At 39.8% G+C, this 19102-nt stretch overlaps 2 protein-coding genes across 2 annotated transcripts; both read left to right on the top strand.

The window, feature by feature from the left end:
- The first annotated feature begins 4378 nt into the window (after window positions 1-4378).
- Window positions 4379-4816, top strand: LOC149231055 (uncharacterized). Its single transcript, XM_089381525.1, has one exon. The coding sequence runs from the start codon at window positions 4379-4381 to the stop codon at window positions 4814-4816; it is 438 nt and encodes a 145-aa protein (XP_089237651.1).
- A 4744-nt stretch (window positions 4817-9560) lies between these two features.
- On the top strand, window positions 9561-10013 carry LOC149231054 (uncharacterized). The gene has a single exon (XM_089381524.1). It carries the CDS (start codon window positions 9576-9578, stop codon window positions 10011-10013), a length of 438 nt encoding a protein of 145 aa, XP_089237650.1. The 5' UTR covers window positions 9561-9575.
- The last annotated feature ends 9089 nt before the right edge of the window (window positions 10014-19102 follow it).

Below are 19102 nucleotides of genomic sequence, written 5' to 3'. Positions count from 1 at the left end.
CGACATTAATTGGCATTTTATTTATGAAAATAACGGAAATTATGAGAAAAGGAAGGTGAAAGGTCACAGGTTGCATGTGAGGAGGAAAATGAAGGAAAATAATGGAAAATAAAGAAAACACAGACCACATTTATAAAAAGGCTTCTGAGGATTAGTTCATGGATTCTGGTGAGTTTAGTTTTGGAGTTCTCTCTCTATTCTCTCTCTCTTGCACTCTTGGACACCTAGAGTTTTCTTGGAACATTTCATCATTGGATCAAGAAAGTAAAAGCAGGCAAAGAGGAAGCATAGATAAAGCAACGAAGAGCAAGATCGAGTAGCTACAACCGGAATCTTTGCGGGTATCAATTTGCATGTGTGGTTTCCTTGCTATATTTTGCATGCATGGTGTTACATGTGTGTTCTTGGTCTCTTTCTATCATTGGAATGGATTTTTCCAGGTGTGACAGTGTTTTTCAGCCTAGCCTTTCCATTTATGGATAGTCATGCTGTGATGGAGTTCTCATATTTTGGTTGAGATAGATTGTCAGATGGATTCAAAGCTGAGTGATCTGAAATGGATCAGATTAGTAATGTTGTGCTAATTCCCCATTTAGAATATAAAAATGTGCTTGAGGTTGAACTCCAAAATAACAACTAAAATCATGAATTTTATGTGTGTTTTACTTAAGTTGGTTTCATGAATAAAACTTAAAACATGAAACCAAAACACTGAATGGAAGCATGTATCAATCAATAATACACCAGCCATTGATAAAGGAGTTCACCCCTCCTGGACTACATCTCCTTGGATCAGCTCTAATGTCATGACCCCTTCTCATTATGCTAAAAAATTCTTCAGTAATAAAGAGTACATAAGTGTGTTGACAAAAAGAGTAGTTAGTTTCCCCTTCAAGAAAACATTCTTCTGCAAAGAAATCTCACTCTAATCACATGACAACCTACAATTAGTCATGAAACAATCAGCAAGCTAAGGGCTCTCAAATTGAGACCCCATACTCCAACTTCCAAGAGTATAAACTATACTACAATTGACTTGAATTACTTAAACAAGTCTCTTTCTCCATATACATATATAGCAAAGAGAAAATAAAGATACAACACTACTGTAATGGCTACTACAGAAAGCACATGGAGGCTGAAAGACCCCTACAAGGTCATCTCCATCTTCATACTCCTCCATAAACTGAATCAACACTCTGGTTGACCATGGCACCCATAGGTTTCAATTTTCAAAAATCCTATCAAGAAGTGCTCCTTTTATCCTGAAACCTATTCCAATGAGTTTAGAATGTCCAAAAATGTCTATCTAACCTCTTTTTGTGTCCCATTTTGTTGAAAATTGCCTTAATTATGACTTATGTCAGCCTTTCCACAATTTTCTCCTCCAAATCTAGCTTGCTACCAGCTAAATTCATTATCTGGAGTTAAATCTAGAAGTTCCAATGAAATCTGCAGTTCCACCAACTTTCCTGCCTATCTCATGGTTAAAGCCTGAGTGGTCACATGAGGAGTGGATTTTCCGGCGGTAAAGGCAATGGTTTTGCACTCCGTCAGGTATATCAATCACAATCGGCGCTCTATCACATCAATATCGGCAAACCCGAAGAGCATTATAAATTGCAACCCATACTTTATCGCATACGCGCCCTTTTACAGATCGCAATCGGCAGATGTCTTGGGGTTTTGTTTATGCAGGATTTTGTTTTCCTGTGAGTTGCGATTGTGTTTATCACATCACAACCGGAGTACCTGGGGTCTGATACTTATCCACTTGCAATATGTGATTGCGATCGCATTGCAACCTGTCTGTGCCGGGGGCTGGTTCTATAATGCTCATCCACCTCTGATTTGCGATATGCGATATCGCTAATTGAAAATTGGAATTGCTTAGGGGACGATTCTTAACCCATGATCTTTATTTTCCTTGATATGCGATATGCAGGACCCAATCGCAACTTGCCACTTGGTGCTTCCCCATTCGTGGAACCTTTTCCATGTCATCTAATCTTGCCACCTAGACAAGTCAATCCTGAACTTTGATTTGTTCTAACTTTTGCATACAATCTCAGATTTGAGTGTCATTCACACCATTGGATTCATAATGACAAGCTCTTCGATCTAAAGCTAAGCTTATTAAGATTCTTCCACTTTTATTTTTTTGGCAAATTTTGAGCTCCTGATCACTCTTCCCCACTCAAAAACTTATGGTCTCCAAAAGTTTACTTTCAATTGTTCAACATTTGAAGGTATAGTTCTTTCATTTTTCCAAACTCGATCCAATCGATGTTTGAAGCACCTTGACTTGTACTTGCCTTGGCCTTTTATGAAGCTGAACTTAAAATATAACTTGACCAAATAATTCAAGTTTGATGTTCTTATTAGCTTATCTATGTCACTATGGCCATCCATAATAACATCCTTTCCAAGAAGAATTCCAAGGTGCTCATCTGCAAAATCCTTATCGAGGATAAGATCCTAAAAAGACTTTGCCAAATGAACAAAAAAAAGCCTCACATAGTGAATACTTGTATAACTTGAGTGCTAAACACATTTGGAACATACTAGATGTGCTACAACTACTCATAAAACAGTTTTAAAATCAACGGTTTGAGAAAGCATTTTACAAAATGGAATAAACTTGACTCCCAAATTTTCCATTAAAATTGACTATCAACAAGCCAAACTAGCATTATAATGCTTAAAGAAAACACTATTGCATATAAGTAATTTATTTATGAACATCACTTTTACAAATTACCCAACTATGGGGATATGCAACTAGTGCAAAACAAAAATTTATAGACTTCAACTGGACAAATAGTCCACCCATTTCTTACCAAACCAAGTAAATGAACCCTCTATTTGAACTTTATCTTCTTCTGAAGTTGCTTCAGGGATGGTCGCATCTTGCGCTACTTTTTCTTTTGTCGCTTCCTCTTCTAGTTCTTTCATAATTTTCTTTCCCTTACCATGATGAAGTTGTGGAAACAATTTCCAACACTTCTTGACTTAATGTCCACTAGTATTGTAGTGAGTACAAAAGTTCTTTTGAGCTCCTCTCAACTCACTTACCTTTAACCTTGGATGAGATTTTCTCTTTTCAGTCTCAAATCCATTAGACATAAACATCTTCTTGATGACTGCTTTCATTTGATCGCACTTATCTACACAATGGTTAGTTGAAAGGAAAAAGGTGCATGGAAACGTATTCCTCAACACATTATTCAAATTTGTGTGTTGTTTTCCATTATGATTAGCATTCGAATAAAAAAAACGGATATACCCCTGTTTGTTGTCCTTTGGCTTACGCTGCTTGCGTGAGGAACTTACGTGGTAAGAAGAATTTAGCTTTCCTTCCTCTTCAACATCTTCATCTCTCTTTGAAGACGCTTTGCACTTCGAGTACTCCTTATGCTTGAGGAACCAAGCAAGAACCAATTATAGATGCAACACCCAACATCTTGCCTCCTCATGTCCTTTCTTAGAGGAAAAGGAACATGATACCCATCTGTTGTCGCTAGAAGACCATTCTTCTTTTGCAACATGGCCTAAGCCTTCATATTTAGGCCTCTCCTTGGCCTCTCCTTGGCCTCAATTGGATTTTTAATGCCTTGCTGATTTACTGCAAGGCCTCCTCCCTTGTAACCCATCTTGGTAAAGAGCTTGGATCCAAAGCTTTTATTATGTTTTTCAAAGGCTGCAAATGGATTTACATCAACAATTTTGCATAAGGAAGAATGTTAAATTGGCAACTACGGCCAAACTCCATGTGGGTCAGCTTATTTATGGCAGCTGATATTTTTATTGGATCCCTCTCGTCGAGAGGTGTAGGATTGATCCAAAGATCATCTGATTCCGATAAGTATTTATGGAGATATGAATTTATTTTGTTTATGTAATTATTATCAAGCCGACCAGCTCTTATGTAGGCTCTAGAAGCCCAACCGACGTGTCTATTCATCACCCTCATTTTAGTATAAATATAAGAGGATTTGATGTCATTTAGACACACTCTTTAAGTGATCTCCTCTCCATGTCTTGGGTTTTTTGGAGAAGGAGAAACGTTAAAGAGTACGTTGGGCCAAGTATGATGCCCTAGCTTATATGCAGATGATGCCCTAGTCTACATGCTGTTCAAGAAACCCTAACACTTCTGAACGCTGTCCTATAATGGAGTCTCCTAACCGCAGTAAGGGAAGACATTCTTACACTGTTCATGGAAACCTATTACGGAACGTGGAGATCTCTCCCATCTGTATATATTCGTTTAGAGTCTGATCAAAAGGGAAAAGATACCTGAAAGAGCTCGTCATATCAGTGATCTAAAAACTCTTGCAATTCAATTCAATCAGGGGTGAAATATTTACAGGCGAGTATGGAAACAAGTATGGAGATTCAGGAGCATCGATGGAAAGATGTAAATCTGCCAGCCCCCTTTAAGAAGCAGCTGGAGCTAGAACTAGAAAGAGAGACAAGAGAAAGAAGACGAGGGCGTAACATTATGGTCAGCGTAGATCATGGGACTCTTAGCAAACATGCATTTGATTGGGCCATTGTACATCTCTGTCGCATGGCTGATACACTCCATCTTGTTCACGTTGTTTCCAATGCGAATGACGAGGTGCTGTTTGCAGCCACACAAGCTCTAATGGAAAGACTTGCAATAGAAGCATATGAAGTTGCCATGGTACAAACAGAAGCTAGGATTATGGAGGGTGACGTAGGCAAGGAAATTTGCCGTGAAGCTGAAAGAATCAAGCCCGCTGCACTTGTACTGGGAACAAGAGGTAGGGGAATAATTAAGAGATCATGAAGACTTCTTATATGCAAATCATAAAGACAGTTATACGCAGTCTCTTTATAGTCAACATCTGCCAATACTACAGCGCAGGTCCATACGCAGTCATCGAGAACACTGTAAAGACAATTATACGCATTATCTTTATAGTCAACATCTGCCACTACTACAGCGCAGGTCCATACGCAGTCATCGAGAACACTGTTCATGAACGCACCTACACGCAGATCATAAAGACAGTTATACGCAGTCTCTTTATAATGGTCATGAAGTTTTGGCCTCCTCACTGTCTGGTTATAGTCTCAGATCTTTGTCATCACTGAAGCAACGTTACAATCTTGGCATGCCATTAATGAAGATCCAAGTGGTATCTTGTAGTTGTCTCAGCATAATGGCCAACAGTGGTTAGGGTTTGAAACAACAGGGCAGATCACTACGATTTCATAATATATCTCGTTGCAGTCTTATGATTACTTGATCTCGATATAACTCTCATATCTCAGTGAATGTGCAGCATGATGATCTCAGCGTAAGTCATGATGAATGGTGCACATTAGTAAGGGCAGATGATGATGCATGAATGATGCACATTAGTAAGGGCAGATGATGATGCATGAATGATGCACATTAGCAAGGGCAGCATGATGATGCATGATGGGCACATTAGCAATGGCAACATACTGATGAATGAAACAATGGGAATGATAAATAATGAGTAGCATGATGAGCTCAGTCATCAAGGTTCAACACATGTGACAGTACAGGATGGTGTCACACAGTTATGTGCAGCAAATGGACGAAAGGCAGCACTATTATAGGTGAAGTCATCACCTTGGAGAATCAGTTGAAGCAGAATGTCTTCAACTGATCTCATCGTTATAGAAGATGATCTATGCTCAGATCTAGACAAGTCAAAGTGTTGAATTATGTTGGAAATGTACTCTCTCTCTTTCTCTGCTGAACTTTGAAGATAAAAGAAGAATTGATCAAGGGTTTCCCCACACATTGTGGGGTTTGTCCCTGGCTCGCTCCATATCTTGTGTCCTCTTGTCTTGGCTTGTCTTCTGTAATTTTATATTTATGTTCTATCTACAGTTTATTGTAATGTTGATGTGATTGATAACTATGAAAATTTAAATAAATTGCTCTAGCATAGAACATACCTAAACTTAACATGGTATCAAAGCTGAGGTGAAGACAATGCCCAAGAAAGAGTGAAAGAGAAATCACCGAAGACAGTTGGAACAAGACAAAAGGATCAATAGGTTCCTCATAATTCACCTAGGGTGAAGTCAAAGCAGAGAATGTTATCAGAATGGCGCAGCGGAAGATTATGATGGTCCATCTTAAGATCACTTCATTGGGAAGTTCGGATCTAAGGGTGGAAGGAAAGGCGAATGCCTTGTTGAAATAAGTTCGGCCGTTATGTGAAGGAGTGTTCGAATGGCAGAGACACATCTCTTGATGAAGATAACAATCGTTCTTGGACATCTTCAATGATCAAAAGAATGACTGGTAATGCAGGTCATCAAGGAAATGGTCGACTCTTCCAGGAAAGCAAGGAACCCTAAAATTTCTTTTATGTACCTAATCGAACTTGATGTCCATCTCGGAAATGGGAGTCAAAGGTTACAGGGTGGAACTTATTGATGAAAGGTATGTGTTTGAAAATAGATTTTTTTAAAGATGTTTTTGAGTTCAGGGTTGTATCAAGTTGCAGGAAGTCCACTGGGGACCATGTCCATTGACTCAACACCGGAGGTTTGTGAGACAGATGGTGACTAGGATGCCTGAATTCAAAAAGAAGCATGAAGGTACATGTCTAAAATGTACCGAAGGAAAATATTATAAGGGGACCATTCCCCTCATGCAGCAAGTTCACAGGTTTGGAACAACCCGAGGAGTTTGAGAATCATGATCAAGGAATCTCATGTATACAGGTGGAAGAAAGCCCTCTATGGCTTGAAGAAAAACACCTCGGGCATAGTATGAGAGGATTGATAGCTGTCTAATGCAGCTGAGATTCACTAGGAGTGAAACCGATCCAAACCATTACTCGAAGGTTGTGGATGATAAACCTCTCGTACCGGCACCTATGTTTGACAGATGCAGACCCTCTCATTTATAGGAGACAGAGGGAGTTGGATTCTGAATGTGAGAAGATAAGCTGCAAGCTTGTGACTGCCTCGAGGATCTTAACTTTCAGAAGTTATATGGTAATGATGTCGGACCAGATTTGGGAAATTCCTTTGAGTTTCATAAACTCATTCACATTGATGTACTTGGAGAACCTCCGTCTGGACATATGGGATGCAGTTAGCATGGTGAGCTCATATTTGAGCCTCACTGGATTGGTGCCAAGAATCTTCTGAGATATCTGTAGGGCATAATCTCTCATGGATTGAGATACACTGTTCGAATGATGAGTGGGCAGGCAGTATGGAGGATCACTAGAGCACTTCTCAGTGCTGTTTCTCTTTGGAATCTGCCTCGATATCCTGGATGAGCAGGAAGCAGAAGTCGGTGACTCTGAGCACCACCAAGGCAGAATACATTGCTGATAGTATGGCCTTCTGTGAGGCAGTCTGGTTGCTGAAGCTCTTTAGTGAGCTGTTTGTACACATGATGAATACCACTGTGAATCTCTGTGACAACCAGAGATGGGATTCGATTATTGAGGAATCTCATATTTGACAATTGCTCTAGTAGATAGACATCAATTACTGCCTTATCTGGGATATGGTAAGTCGATGATCAAGGAGGCTCCATCACACTGAGATGATGTACATGACAGAGCCCTGAGGAAAGATCAAATTTTTGATTTTCCCGAATGACTTGGAGTCATCGAGAGACCTTTGTAAAAGGGTCCTGCATGCTGCATACATTGAGCTCTAGGAGATTTGGGGGGCTTGCAGTTCTATTGGAGCAACATACGACCACAGGGTGACTCACCCTCCCCTGGTGGTGCGCACTGAAACAAGATGATTCGCTCTCTTGTGGGACAAGATGATTCTCTCTCTTGTGGGACAAGATGATTCACTCTCTTGTGTAGCAGGATTGATGTGTTCTCCTGTGAGGCCTGGATTGATGTGTTCTCCATGGTGATTGTAGCAGGATTGATGTGTTCTCCTGTGAGGCCTGGATTGATGTGTTCTCCATGGCGATTGTAGCAGGATTGATGTGTTCTCCTGTGAGGCCTGGATTGATGTGTTCTCCATGGCGATTGTAGCAGGATTGATGTGTTCTCCTGTGAGGCCTGGATTGATGTGTTCTCCATGGCGATTGTAGCAGGATTGATGTGTTCTCCTGTGAGGTCTGGATTGATGTGTTCTCCATGGCGATTGTAGCAGGATTGATGTGTTCTCCTGTGAGGACAGGATTGATTAATTTCTCCTGTCGAGGCATCCTACCCATGCAGTCTGGGACTCATGGGAAGTACCTATCATCTGATCAATGAGCAGGGAAATGAAGTTAGGGACCATAGTAGTACCGATGGACACATCGTTGTATCTACCGTACTCCCTATGCTAGGATGTCCTCCATTTATCTGGGATCAATGATACTGGTCTTGGACCAGTGGTAGGAGTTGTACATGCTATGACGCTGACTTCGGGTCGGCTGAGACTGGTCTGGGACCAGTGGTACATACTCCGAGACTGACTTCGTGTCAGTGCAGTACTAGTCTGGGACCAGTGAGAGTGGTACATACTATGACGCTGACTTCGGGTCGGTTGAGACTGGTCTGGGACCAGTGGTACACTCTCTGAGACTGCGATACTGGTCTGGGACCAGTGGTAGGAGTGGTACTTACTATGAAGCTGACTTCGGGTCAGTTGAGACTGGTCTGGGACTAGTGGTACGCACTCTGAGTCTGACTTCGGGTCATTGGAGAATGGTATGAGACATTCTCAATAAATTCTTCTTCTTCATAGTTCAGCGGAGATGAGCAGAGCAGAGCAGAGCCAGCAGCGCTGAGTAGAGCAGAGCCAGCATAGTTAAGCAGAGCAGAGCTAGCAGAGTAGATCAGAGCCAGCAGGGCTGAGCAGTGTTGGGCAGAACAGTGCAAGGCACTGATGGCAGAGACAGTACAGTCAGACTTATGGATCAATGGATGGAGTTCTCCCTAGTTGAGAGGGAGTGTTAAATTGGAAACTAGGGCCAAACTCCATGTGGGTCGGCTTATTTATGGCAGTTGATATTTTTATTGGATCCCTCTCGTCGAGAGGTGTAGGATTGATCCAAAGATCATCTGATTCCGATAAGTATTTATGGAGATATGAATTTATTTTGTTTATGTAATTATTATCAAGCCGACCAGCTCTTATGTAGGCTCTAGAAGCCCAACCGACGTGTCTATTCATCCCCCTCATTTTAGTATAAATATAAGAGGATTTGATGTCATTTAGACACACTCTTTAAGTGATCTCCTCTCCACGTCTTGGGTTTTTGGAGAAGGAGAAACGTTAAAGAGTACGTTGGGCCAAGTATGATGCCCTAGCTTATATGTAGATGATGCCCTAGCCTACATGCTGTTCAAGAAGCCCTAACACTTTTGAACGCTGTCCTATAATGGAGTCTCCTAACCGCAGTAAGGGAAGACATTCTTACGCTGTTCATGGAAACCTATTACGGAACGTGGAGATCTCTCCCATCTGTATATATTCGTTTAGAGTCTGATCAAAAGGGAAAAGATACCTGAAAGAGCTCGTCATATCAGTGATCTAAAAACTCTTGCAATTCAATTCAATCAGGGGTGAAGTATTTACAGGTGAGTATGGAAACAAGTATGGAGATTCAGGAGCATCGATGGAAAGATGTAAATCTGCCAGCCCCCTTTAAGAAGCAGCTGGAGCCAGAACTAGAAAGAGAGACAGGAGAAAGAAGACGAGGGCGTAACATTATGGTCAGCGTAGATCACGGGCCTCTTAGCAAACATGCATTTGATTGGGCCATTGTACATCTCTGTCGCATGGCTGATACACTCCATCTTGTTCACGTTGTTTCCAATGCGGATGACGAGGTGCTGTTTTCAGCCACACAAGCTCTAATGGAAAGACTTGCAATAGAAGCATATGAAGTTGCCATGGTACAAACAGAATCTAGGATTATGGAGGGTGACGTAGGCAAGGCAATTTGCCGTGAAGCTGAAAGAATCAAGCCCGCTGCACTTGTACTGGGAACAAGAGGCAGGGGAATAATTAAGAGATCATGAAGACTTCTTATATGCAAATCATAAAGACAGTTATACGCAGTCTCTTTATAGTCAACATCTGCCACTACTACAGTGCAGGTCCATACGCAGTCATCGAGAACACTATAAAGACAGTTATACGTAGTCTCTTTATAGTCAACATCTGCCACTACTACAACGCAGGTCCATACGCAATCATCGAGAACACTGTTCATGAACGCACCTACACGCAGATCATAAAAACAGTTATACGCAGTCTCTTTATAATGGTCATGAAGTTTTGGCCTCCTCACTGTCTGGTTATAGTCTCAGATCTTTGTCATTACTGAAGAAGCATTACAATCTTGGCATGCCATTAATGAATATCCAAGTGGTATCTTGTAGTTGTCTCAGCATAATGGCCAGCAGTGGTTAGGGTTTGAAACAACAGGGCAGATCACTATGATTTCATAATATATCTCGTTGCAGTCTTATGACAGTTATAGGATCATTACTTGATCTCGATATAACTCTCATATCTCAGTGAATGTGCAGCATGATGATCTCAGCGGAAGGCATGATGAATGATGCACATTAGTAAGGGCAGATGATGATGCATGAATGATGCACATTAGTAAGGGCAGATGATGATGCATGAATGATGCACATTAGCAAGGGCAGCATGATGATGCATGATGGGCACATTAGCAAGGGCAGCATACTGATGAATGAAACAATGGGCATGATAAATAATGAGCAGCATGATGAGCTCAGTCATCAAGGTTCAACACATGTGACAGTACAGGATGGTGTCACACAGTTATGTGCAGCAAATGGACGAAAGGCAGCACTACGATAGGTGAAGTCGTCACCTTGGAGAATCAGTTGAAGCGGAATGTCTTCAACTGATCTCATCGTTATAGAAGATGATCTATGCTCAGATCTAGACAAGTCAAAGTGTTGACTTATGTTGGAAATGTACTCTCTCTCTCTTTCTCTGCTGAACTTTGAAGATAAAAGAAGAATTGATCAAGGGTTTCCCCACACATTGTGGGGTTTGTCCCTGGCTCGTGCCATATCTTGTGTCCTCTTGTCTTGGCTTGTCTTCTGCAATTTTATATTTATGTTCTATCTGTAGTTTATTGTAATGTTGATGTGATTGCTAACTGTGAAAATTTAAATAAATTGCTCTAGCATAGAACATACCTAAACTTAACAAAGAAGCATGTAAATTCTTACCCTTTTCCTCATCTTTTGATTGACATAAAAAGATGTTTTCGAACTCCCTTTTGATTCTGGATGTGTCTTCTTGGATTCTTTGGGTCTCTTCTTTCAGCTCCTTGAATTTAGGTGATGATACATCCTTATCTTCCACATCATGTGGACAAAAGGTACAAACTTGTCCATCTAGCTTCTCTGAGGGACTTTCTACACTAGCATCTTGCATAAGAGTTGTAGAAAAACATGAATATTATGTAGAAGATGGTGGTTTATCACCATTCTTGTTACCTTCTTCTCTTGGAGAACATTCTCCTCTTGGAGGTCTAGAGCTTTCACCTTGCAATTCGGTATTCCTCTCTTCATAGAGGATTTTCACCATTTTTGCCATGTCTAAGAAAGCCTTTCTAAAAGCCTTCACATCCTGTCACATTATTGCAGGCTCTCCTCCTTGGGACATTCTTTTCTTGAAGCTTCTACTACAATTCGAGGTAGAACTCGGTGGTAGAGATTGTAACAATCTTGCTCTCCTTTCCAAAACCTTCTCCTCAATGAGCTTCAAAACAAATTCACTTGCAAACAACCGTCAATTCCTCCTTGCACAAAGTAAATCAAAGTTCTGATACCAAATTAATTTGAAATGGAGTAGATTAGTAATGATGTGCTAATTCCCCATTCAAAATATAAAAATGTGCTTGAGGTTATACTCCAACATAGCAAGTAAAAGCATGAATTTTATGTGTGTTTTACATAAGTTAGTTTCATGAATAAAACTTAAAACATGAAACCAAAACACTGAATGGAAGCATGTATCAATAAATAATACACCATCCATTGATAAATGAGTTCACCCCTCCTAAGCTACATCTCCTTGGATCAGCTGTAAAGGCATGACCCCTTCTCATTATGCTCAAAATTCTTCAGTAATAAAGAGTACATAAGTGTGCTGACAAAAAGAGTGGCTAGTTTCCCCTTCAAGGAAACATTCTTCTACAAAGAACTCTCACTCTAAACACATGAAAACCTATAGTTAGTCATGAAACAATCAACAAGCTAAGGGCTCTCAAATCAAGACCCCATACTCCAACTTCCAAGAGCATAAACAATACTACAATCCACTTGAAGTACTTAAACAAGTCTCTTTCTCCATACACATATAGAGAAAAGAGAAAATAAAGCTACAACACTGCTATAATGGCTACTGCAGAAAGCACATGGAGGCTAAAAGACCCTTGCAATGTCATCTCCATCCTCATACTCCATAAACTGAATCAATACTCTGGTTGACCATGGCACCCATAGGCTTCACTTTCCAAAAATCCTATCCAGAAGTGCCCCTTTGATCTTGAAACCTATTCCAATGAGTTAAGAATGTCCAAAAATGGCTATCTAGCCTCTTTTCACATCCCATTTGGTTGAAAATTACCTTAGTTATGACTTATGTCAGTCTTTCCACAATTTTCTCCTCCAAATTTCGCTTACTTCTAGTTAAATTCATTATCTGGAGTTAAATCTGGCAGTTCCGTTGAAATTGACATTTCCACCAACTCTCGCCTATCTCGTTGTTAAAGCGCATGTGGTCACATGCGGAAGGTGATAGTTTTGCACCCTGTCGTACCTCGCAATCACAATCGGCTATCTATATTGCATCGGCGCTTAATCGCATCGGTATCGGCAGACTCGAAAGGGATTATAAATTGCAACCCACACTTTATCGTACCCATGCCCTATCATAGATGACAATTGACAAATGTCTTGGGGTTTTGTTTATGTGAGACTTTGTTTTATTACAAGTTATGATCGTGATTTGCGATTGTGCTTATCACATCACAATCCGGGTACATGGGGGCTGATTCTTATCTACTTGTGATATACAATTGTGATCGCATCGCAACCTGTCTATGCTGGGGGCTAATTTTGTAATGCTCGTCCACCTCTGATTTGTGATATGCAATATCACTAATCAAAAATCGACATTGCTTAGGGGTCGATTATTATCCCATGACCTTTGTTTTCCCTGATATGCGATATACACTTGTTGAGTTATGCAATGGGTATGTATTTACTTTCAATTACATTGCCTTTTTCCTCTTTTCTTATCTCTTTTGTGCCTTGATACACTAACATATTGATGTATTATGATAAGAAATGAATGAACTACTCTCGATTAAGAATTAGCCACCATAACTAACTCTTATTCCTTTTTATGCAGAAAAACGACGAAAGGAACAGTTTCTGTTCCCTAGAGATGGAACAATGTAAACCAACAAAGGATGAATGAGGCGCATTGGTTTCGGTCAGGCTAGAGGATGAATCAAGAGGATCAACACTAAATAAGAAGAATGTCAGAAGATAGCATTTAGTTGTGAATCCCTCAGGATCTCTCGATCCTGAGGGATCAAATTTATCTTTTACCCCTTTTTGACTATAAAAGTGTAAACTGTAGGAGAAAAGGGGGGGATCTCTGTATTATTTCAAATTGTAATTTTAAGTTACAGACTCGTGCTTTTGAGGAAAACAACCATATTGTAATGAGGATTAAGTTCAAAGGTTAGTACATGATTTACGTTGCTGTTCATTCGTATTCTCTGAAGTAGCTCAGCAATATCCGCTAGTGGCTAAGGGCCCGACCTTTGGTGGATTAAACTGCTACCCTTTGTGTTATATCTTTCTAATTCATGCAAGTTTGATTGGTTTTATGTTTTTCCATTCTCTACGAGTTTATCTTGTTTGCTATTTGTCGATTTCCTGTATTGAAGTTAGGCTACTTTCCTTATGTTATTTGCAGCTTTGTCAATTGATTCCATTTATGCTTATTGTAGATTAAATTGATTAACAGTTAAGGCATTGAATCTTGTTGATTATGACAAGAGTGTGGTTATTATAGAATCAGCTAAAAGAGATTGGTTATTGCTACTGAACTCTCGGTTGACATCATTTCCATTTGAATTGCTTAATTGAGATTGAGTGTGATTTAGGTAGAATCAGCTGAAAGAGATTGGTTGTTGCTACTAAACTCTCAGTTGACATCATTTCCACTTGAATTACCTATTTGAGATTTGATTACGATTTTAGTTGAGGGTTAAGTCTTGATGCTTAGATGCAATATTTCTATTAATAGTTATAGTTTAAGTTTTATAATGCATCCTTTCACTCTTGTATCAAAGTTTTATATTTCATTTTAAAAGCATTACTCTCTGGATTCATATCATGCACATATTGTGTACACTCTTGGAATAAAAGGACTTGCCCGGGTTGATAATTAATGTGAGGCAATTAGGAGTTTTAAAAGATACCTGTTAGCACCCAACATTTTGGTGCCGTTTCTGGGGAGAGTGTCACCATTTTACAAAGAGTGATGTATATTTGATAATTACTATTGGGGAAGAATTGGGTATTGAAAACGGGAGGTAAGAACCTACGTAACGAGCAAGCAAAATGCTTGCTACTCCGCCCGCTTTTCAGCAAATTGCAGAGAAGTAAAGTAGGTGTTTGATGTTTGTCTGCTAAGGGAGAATTGGGTATTAAAAAAAGAAGGTAATAACCTGCGTACGGAGCAAGTAAAATGCTTGCTCCCCCACCCGCTTTCTAGCAGAATTTCTAGGAATTTAAGGTAGAAATAAATGTTTGAATTTTCACATGAATGACTAAGATGAAAAGACTAGAAAACGATGCAATCCCACATCCCAAACCTGAAAAATCTAAGGGACCAGTGAACCTTGGACAATCAACTTTTATCGACGAAATCATAAGGAAAGCTAAGTCTCAACCATCAGTAGGACCTTGAACCATTACTTCTAGACACCCTATTGTCTCCCTTTAGGCCACATGATCACCATCTGTAGCCTACGCTGAGGTTCACAGTAAAACTGAAGGGACTAAACATAGTTTTCAAGATATTGAAAATTCACGATCAATTCCCTCACAAGAAGGGAATTCTTGTAACCTCTGTGAAGGAGAAGGAGAAATAGGTAAATCTGAGGTTAAACCAGTAGAACCAAGATCTCCCAAGGTAGTAATTGAGCAGAGGACACCCAGTGTCCCAGATCAAGGGAGTGTTGTTAAGATCATTCCTGCCTCTTCTGGACATCCTAGGAACAACTCCCCAGTGCCAGAGATCCCAGAAGGATACTGGCATATCTTTGACCAAATGGCCAATAATCCACAACCACCCCAGACCTCTACACTACAATATCCTATTGTTGACACAACTGTCAATGCCCCCATGAAAGCTATCCCACTACAAAATATTCCCACCTTTCATGGACTCACTTCAAAAGATCCGGATGCATTCCTGTTTGAATTTGATGTCCTATGTAGGGGTTATGATTACACCACCGACCCCCAGAAACTGAAGCTATTTCCCTCCACTTTAAAGGGAGCAGCCCTGCGTTGGTTTATGGGACTGGGTGGAGGCACCATCAATGATTGGGACCAAATGAAAACTGCCTTTCTTAAAAATTATTAGGATTATTGTAGATCTAGAGAACTAAAAGATGGGATATTCCAAATGGTAGCAAGGCCTAGCGAAACTTTGGAAGAGTATGTAGAGTGTTTATAATACAACATCCAAAGGTCTCCTTATGAAAATCTGCCTGATAATGTTATAAAAACCACGATGATTAGAGGGATGAAAGAACAATGGATAGAGACACTAAATATCATGGGTAAAGGTGATATCTATCAAGAAGACTATGCTAATATTATTGATTTGTGCATCAGGTTCTCAAGGGGTAGTACAAGACTGAAACCAGCTAGACGGGATGCAATCACCAGGGACAACAAAGTCTCTGGAGGAAGCATCACTCAAGCTGAAATCGGTAACTTGCTGGAAGATTTCAAAATGGATATCCTGGGAACCTTGAAAATACAGTTAGACATCATGCAAGCCATGCAGAAGTAGGTCAAAGCAAAGTAAAACTTGGTTATTTTTTGCCCTCGATGTAGAAAGAAACATAGTCATAAAGAATGCCCATTGGATATGGTATAGACCTATGCCATATGCCCTAAGGAACATGCCATAGAAAATTGCCCATTTCTCTCAATATTAAAATCAATCTTCAAGGAGGTAGAGGAAGACGCAGAACCAATATATCTGTTAAACAAGCGTCGCCAATGGCAAGCACGAAAAATAGGTATGCCTACTGAACCATCTTCATTCTTTCAGCATTCACAATATAATTCCCAACAATATATAGGAGCTACATGGCAGAACCAACCACCTTTTCCTAATTGACCACAACAAGAATTCCCCATGCCACCTTGGTCCAATCAGTCAAATTCGAAAAATAGTTGGCCAAATCCCTCTTACTTTCCATCATTCTGGCAGAACAACCCATATCCATCTCAATGGTCCCCCTCCACTTCAAAAAAAGAAAACTGGCAATCAAGCTAGCAAAGACCCACGCACCAGCTAGTGGGGATAGTTCCCCTACCTCAACCTACACTACCAGCACCTTAAACGTTGCAGCAAAATCCTCAATCCAATCTACAACCACAACTCCTAGCCCAGACCAGCCCAACCCAAATCCTAACAACAGATCAGTCCAGTCAGTACAAATCATTGAAGGTCTGGATCTGGAAACTAAGTTGAGAGAACGTAATGAACTCCAATTGAGGTCTACATGAATAATCACACCAGAGGATGATAAAAATATGCAACTTGAAGAACCATACCCAAATAAGCCATTGACTGTGGAAAAAACACATCAACGGGAGAATATAGTTAAGCAGAAAAGTCACGAACAGATCATTACCTCTTCTCTGCCATTCCCAAAAAGATTGATTATACCTCACCCAATCGAATATCCCGACTTTGATCTCCTAGGAGAATTAAAAAATCTTTGCGTAAAATACCCCTCCTCTAGGCTATTCAAGACATTCCAATTTATGCAAAAACCATTAAGGAATTGTGTACCAAGAAGTCTACGAGGAAAATAAAGGTAACACCAACTATTCATGTAGTCGAAACTTTGTCTGATCTATTGTTAGGCAGAGAGACACCAGTGAAATATGAAGACCGAGGAAACCCTATTGTCACAGTACAAATAAATGGTTGCTTCTTTCCCAATGTGTTAGTCGATTTAGGGGCAGCCATTAATATTCTCACAACAACAACCTGTGAGAGACTTGGCATCACAGCCTTAGATCCAACTACAACCTTGCTGGAACTTGCTGACCGTTCATTTATTAAACCAAAAGGGACATTACAGGATGTGATGGTGTCTGTATATTCTTGGGAATACCCAACATATTTCTTGATTATTAATCCTAGAAACCGACTAGATAGACATCCTCTAATATTAGGAAGGCCTTGGCTAGCGACTGTAGATGCTTATATAAGCTGTTGAATAGGGAGTATGACTATAACTCGAGGGAATGATGTGAAGAACCTAGCTTTATACCCTCCAGCTCAGCCAAGCCTAACCATAATAAAAACTAGGAAGCAGCCTGTAACATATTTAAACGAAAATTTTCGATCACCATTAACTGTCGCAGATGCTTTTGAATTTAAAAACCAAACAGAAAATGATATTATTAACACTTACATTAACCACCCTGCTGTTGTATCTAATCTAAAATGTCACATGATTCAAGTATTCCTTGATAACGAAATTGAAGAAGATCCTTTAAAAGATATCAATGACCAAACAATACCAACAATAATTGTATATAATAGAAAACCTATTGAAATTGAGCAAGGGAAAATCCTTAACATTAACAAAAATTTGAGTGATTACCAGCAACAGAAGCTTATTCAAATCCTTAGGAAATATAAAGGGGCTTTCAGTTGGGATTACCTAGATATGAAAGGGATTGAACCTCAACTATGTATGCACCACATCTACATTGAAAAAGATGTGAGATCCATTCGACAACCTCAACGTAGATTAAACCCTTACCTAAAGGATATTTTTAAAGATGAACTGCAAAAACTATTAGATGTAAATTTTATCTATCCTATATCTAATAGTAAATGGGTTTCTCCATTAGTTGTGGTTCCTAAAAAGAATGGGAAATGGCATATATGCGTCGATTACAAAGAGCTTAACAAAGCAACGCAAAAAGACCATTTTCCCCTTTCGTTTATCGACCAGGTTCTAGACACATTGGTAGGTAAAAAATTCTTCTCTTTCCTAGATGGCTTCAGTGGCTACAACCAAATCCAAATTGCCCCCAAAGACCAAGATAAGACTACCTTCACCTGCCCCTAGGGGACGTTTGCTTACAAGGTATTACCTTTTGGACTATGCAACGCACCTGCTACATTCCAAAGAGCCATACTTAGTATTTTTGCAGACTTGATAAATGAGGGATTAGAGGTATACATGGACGATTTCACACCCTATGGAGATGACTTCGAGCAGGCATTACAGACATTGGAGAAAGTCCTGGAAAGATGCATTTCTACTAGGCTTTGTGTAAGCCACGAGAAATGCATATGATGATGATAGAGGGCCTGATCCTGGGCCATTACATCTCAGCAGCTAGAACTCAGGTAGATCCAGCAAAAATATAGGTAATCCTCTTACTAGCTATCCCCTGCACTCAAACATAGGTACGTAGTTTTTTGGGATTTTCTGGATATTATCAGAGATTTATAAAAAACTTTTCCCAAATTGCTACACCATTATATGCTTTGATAGGAAATATTGATTTTATATGGACTGACAAATGTGACATTGCCTTTTCAGAATTAAAACGGCTAGTATCAACAACACCAATACTATGAGGCCCTACTGGGATATACCATTTCAGATTAATCACAAGAAGAAGACAAGAAACCCTATGTGATATACTACATCAACAAAAATTTAACTCCTACTGAGTTGAATTACACAGTGACAGAGAAGGAGTTTCTAGCTGTAATCCACGCTATTAATAAATTCAGACACTATATAACAAGATACCCT

Source organism: Pinus tabuliformis, chromosome J (genome assembly GCF_031772625.1).
Source record: "Pinus tabuliformis cultivar Carrire ecotype Pingquan chromosome J, CPIR1, whole genome shotgun sequence".
NCBI lineage: Eukaryota > Viridiplantae > Streptophyta > Pinopsida > Pinales > Pinaceae > Pinus > Pinus tabuliformis.
Note: the sequence above shows the minus strand (reverse complement) of the source record. Positions and strands in the feature narration are given on the sequence as shown.